General features: G+C 35.9%; 1 protein-coding gene across 1 annotated transcript in view; it reads left to right on the plus strand.

Annotated features, from left to right (window-relative positions):
• LOC107656133 (E3 ubiquitin-protein ligase HECW1-like) overlaps positions 1 to 3,603 on the plus strand; it is a 43,225-nt gene that overhangs the window by 30,374 nt on the left and 9,248 nt on the right. The window contains exons 13-17 of the mRNA XM_016443849.1: positions 1,078 to 1,199; positions 1,725 to 1,910; positions 1,999 to 2,133; positions 2,263 to 2,368; positions 3,406 to 3,503. Coding sequence (XP_016299335.1) covers positions 1,078 to 1,199; positions 1,725 to 1,910; positions 1,999 to 2,133; positions 2,263 to 2,368; positions 3,406 to 3,503 — 647 coding nt within the window. The remainder of the gene's footprint in view (positions 1 to 1,077; positions 1,200 to 1,724; positions 1,911 to 1,998; positions 2,134 to 2,262; positions 2,369 to 3,405; positions 3,504 to 3,603) is intronic.

Genomic DNA, 3,603 nt, shown 5'->3' on the forward strand with positions numbered 1-3,603 from the left:
TAGTTTACACTCGAAGTAGATTGGTCTCTCTAAGCGAGATCCCAATTCGTCGGTCATCCGACGTGACATCTCCGTTCCCTCCTTCAGGGAACGAGGGTTACCATACGTAACCGAGACGTTACTTCTTGCCCAACTTGTTAATGAAAAGGATATAATCAAAGGAAAATTTGGAGTTGGGATAACCTCCAAAATAAAAAAAAATAAAAAAATGCATGGGAAAACATATGTGTGCAAATAAATGCAGCATGTTTCTAAAATGCTTATGTTTCGAGGCAGATTGCTGGCAACAGCCATTTTAGCCCGGCTGAAAAAATCAATAGAAACCATCACAGTATTTTTAATGGTTTTACTGGTTATAATGGGAATTGTATTGGTTTTAATGGTAACTGTCATGGTGCCTGTTGGTCTCTACTGGTAATTGGTCGCCTTCTATTGTTGGCTTGTTAAAACCACTAATGGAACATGTCCCAAAACATACTACAGGAAACCATTTTTTAATGGTTAAAAGTTGATGGTTTGTAATGTTTATAATGGTATTTGTAGTGAAAACCATTAGAATTTCTGTGATGGTTTCTATTGTTTTCTTCAGCAGGGAGGATAGGCCTAGTTTGTGGTTTGGTCTTAGTGACTTAGGAGTCCTCTTCACTACTCCTAACGTTCCACAGATTTAGGAGCTAGGTTTAGTGCTAAAACGCTTTGTGAAATACACTTAGAGCAAAAATGTAGGAGTCCTGAATTTAGGATTGACACGCCCATTATTTTTAAGATTTTCTCCTAAATCGGCAAGTTATGAGCTACTTTTAGCCTTCAGATGTTTTGTGAATACGGGCCCAGGTCTTCTAAAGCCATTTCATAGCTTTCTTTGGGGAAAATTGACTACCGACTGAAATTTTAGTAACTTAAAAACATGCCTTTTGAAATCTACGTGTGAGAACGTCTCATATAAATAGGTACTATTGATAAATAGGAACTTAACACAGAACTCACATGTCTTGTCAGTGTGGTAGGTTTGACCTTGCAGAAGAATAAACATTTTTATTCTTTTTATTCATTTTAATTGATATTTTTGTCTTTAAGAGTTGAGGAGAGACTCTTCAGGTTCTCCAAGTCACTGTCAGAAGATCACGTTACTGCTGCAGAGTCCAGCAGTCAAATTCATCACTCACCCAGAGTTCTTCACTGTTCTCCACGCAAATTATGTGAGTTTCCACCACACTACACACTATTCATTCATCTTTCAAAATTTTGGGGTCAGTAAAATTTTTCTTACAGAAGAAAATTAATACACGTTGAATTGTTCAAAATTAACAGTAAAGGCATTTATATTTCCAAAAACAAAAAAATCACGATTTCCACAAAAATATACAGCAGTACAACTGTTTTCAACATTGATAATAATAAGAAATGTTTCTTGAGCAGCAAATCAGCATATTAGACTTATTGCTGAGGGATCATGTGACATTGGAGACTGGAGTAATGATGCTGAAAATTCAGCTTTGCATCACAGGAATAAAATACATTTTTATAATATATTCAAATAGAAACAGTCATTTTAAATTGTAATAATATTTCACAGTATTGCTGTTTTTACTGTATTTTTGATCAAATAAATGCAGCCTTGCTGAGCAAAACATTTTTTTAAAAACATTAAAAAATCTTGGTGGTGGAAATGTTTTAATTAAAACGTTTATGCTAGTGTCATGTTAACATTTTTTTTTTTACAGGGGGCGTATCGTATGTTCACAAACAGCTCGTGTCTGAAACACATGGTCCTAAAGATCAGGCGTGATGCCCGAAACTTTGAGCGGTACCAGCACAACCGTGACCTGGTGGCCTTTTTAAATAGGTTTGCTGATGCTCAGCTGGAGCTGCCACGGGGCTGGGAGATCAAAACAGACCCACAGGGGAAGGTACCTCACATCACGCTCTTCCTAACATCTCACCTCAGTGTCCGTCAAGCCATTATTTCAACTGTCTCTCCTTCACTTTTCTCCGCAGTCGTTCTTTGTAGACCACAACAGCCGTGCCACAACCTTCATTGATCCCAGGATCCCCTTGCAAAACGGCAGATTGCCCAACCACCTGACGCACCGCCAGCACCTGCAGAGATTACGCAGCTACAGCGCAGGAGAGGTCAGACACACTCATAATCTAGAGACAGTCTGTCTCCTTTGACTTCATACTGTGCTGATTTCTCCTCACGTAAATGATACAGAAATGACTGTTACATAATTGATTTATTAATTTCCACATTAATTCCAGGCATCTGAGGTGTCGCGCACCCGAGGGGTGTCCTTGTTAGCCAGGCCTGGAAACAGCCTGGTAGCAGCCATACGAAACCAAAGCCAGCAGGAGCCAGTGCCATTAGGTATGAACCATTCACAAATAACGGACGGATCAGTTATAGTTGCACTTAGGGCTGGTCGATGTAGCTAAAAAAAGAGAAAAAAAAAATCCTGTTCTGAATTAGTTTAAAAATGTTTTTAAAAATAAGTTAAAAGTTAAATTCTTTAAAAGTGGCATTTGTAAAGCATAATGTTACAAAATTCAATTTCAAACAAATGCTGTTGTATTGAACTAATCTTGAAAAATGTTTCCCAGTTTCCACAAAAAATAAAGCAGCACAACTGTTTTCAACATTCATAATAATAAATGTTTCTTGAGTAGCAAATCAACATATTAGAATGATTTCTGAAAGATCATGTGACACTGAAGACTGGAGTAATGATGCTGAAACAGGAATAAATTATATTTTAGAATATATTCAAATAGAATGCAGTTATTTTCAATTGTAATAATATTTCACAGCATTACTGTATATTTTATCAAATAAATGCAGCCTTAGTGAGCATAAGAGATTTCTTTCAAAAACATTAAATTAATTATCAATCCCAAACAATAGTTTATTTCTGTTTCATCATAATGGATGTCTTTACATTTATGTATTTGTTCTGAAATGGGTTCAAAAGTAGATTTTAGTAGAAATTTATAGTCCGGATGCAGTATTTAATCAAATAAATTTTGAATGTATCAATATAACATTGCATAGTTACAAACAGCAATATCAACCAACGTAATAATAACATATTTTAGTGAAGACATTTGAGTGATTAATCAGTGGCTGAAATTTTGAATTCTTTCAAAAACTGATTTGCAGAAATAAATCAGACTTTGCCAATCTATGGTTGTTTTGACAAAAAAAAGAGACTCTTTAAAAAAAATCATGATACAAGGAGGGAGCGTGAAATTAGTCCTTTGGCATGTTCTTTAGGGTCCTTAACAGATCAAATAAAATTGACATTAATATCACAATTACCATGATCATAACCAAAGAAACTCAATATATCATAAATATCGAGTATATACAGTTGAGTTGATATGAATTCTTTTCCATTTGTTTCCCAGCATACAATGATAAGATTGTAGTGTTTTTACGGCAACCAAACATCTTTGAGGTGCTACAGGAACGGCAGCCGAGCCTGGCGAGGAATCACTCGCTCAAGTATGACCCTACACTTTTCTCTGTTACTGTAACAAAATACATCATTAGTGCTTCCAAACAGTTCTCAGTTGTTCGGGTGTGTTTATTATGTCTGTAGGGAA

This window comes from Sinocyclocheilus anshuiensis, unplaced genomic scaffold (assembly GCF_001515605.1).
Source record: "Sinocyclocheilus anshuiensis isolate Anshui unplaced genomic scaffold, SAMN03320099.WGS_v1.1 scaffold1803, whole genome shotgun sequence".
NCBI classification, from domain to species: domain Eukaryota; kingdom Metazoa; phylum Chordata; class Actinopteri; order Cypriniformes; family Cyprinidae; genus Sinocyclocheilus; species Sinocyclocheilus anshuiensis.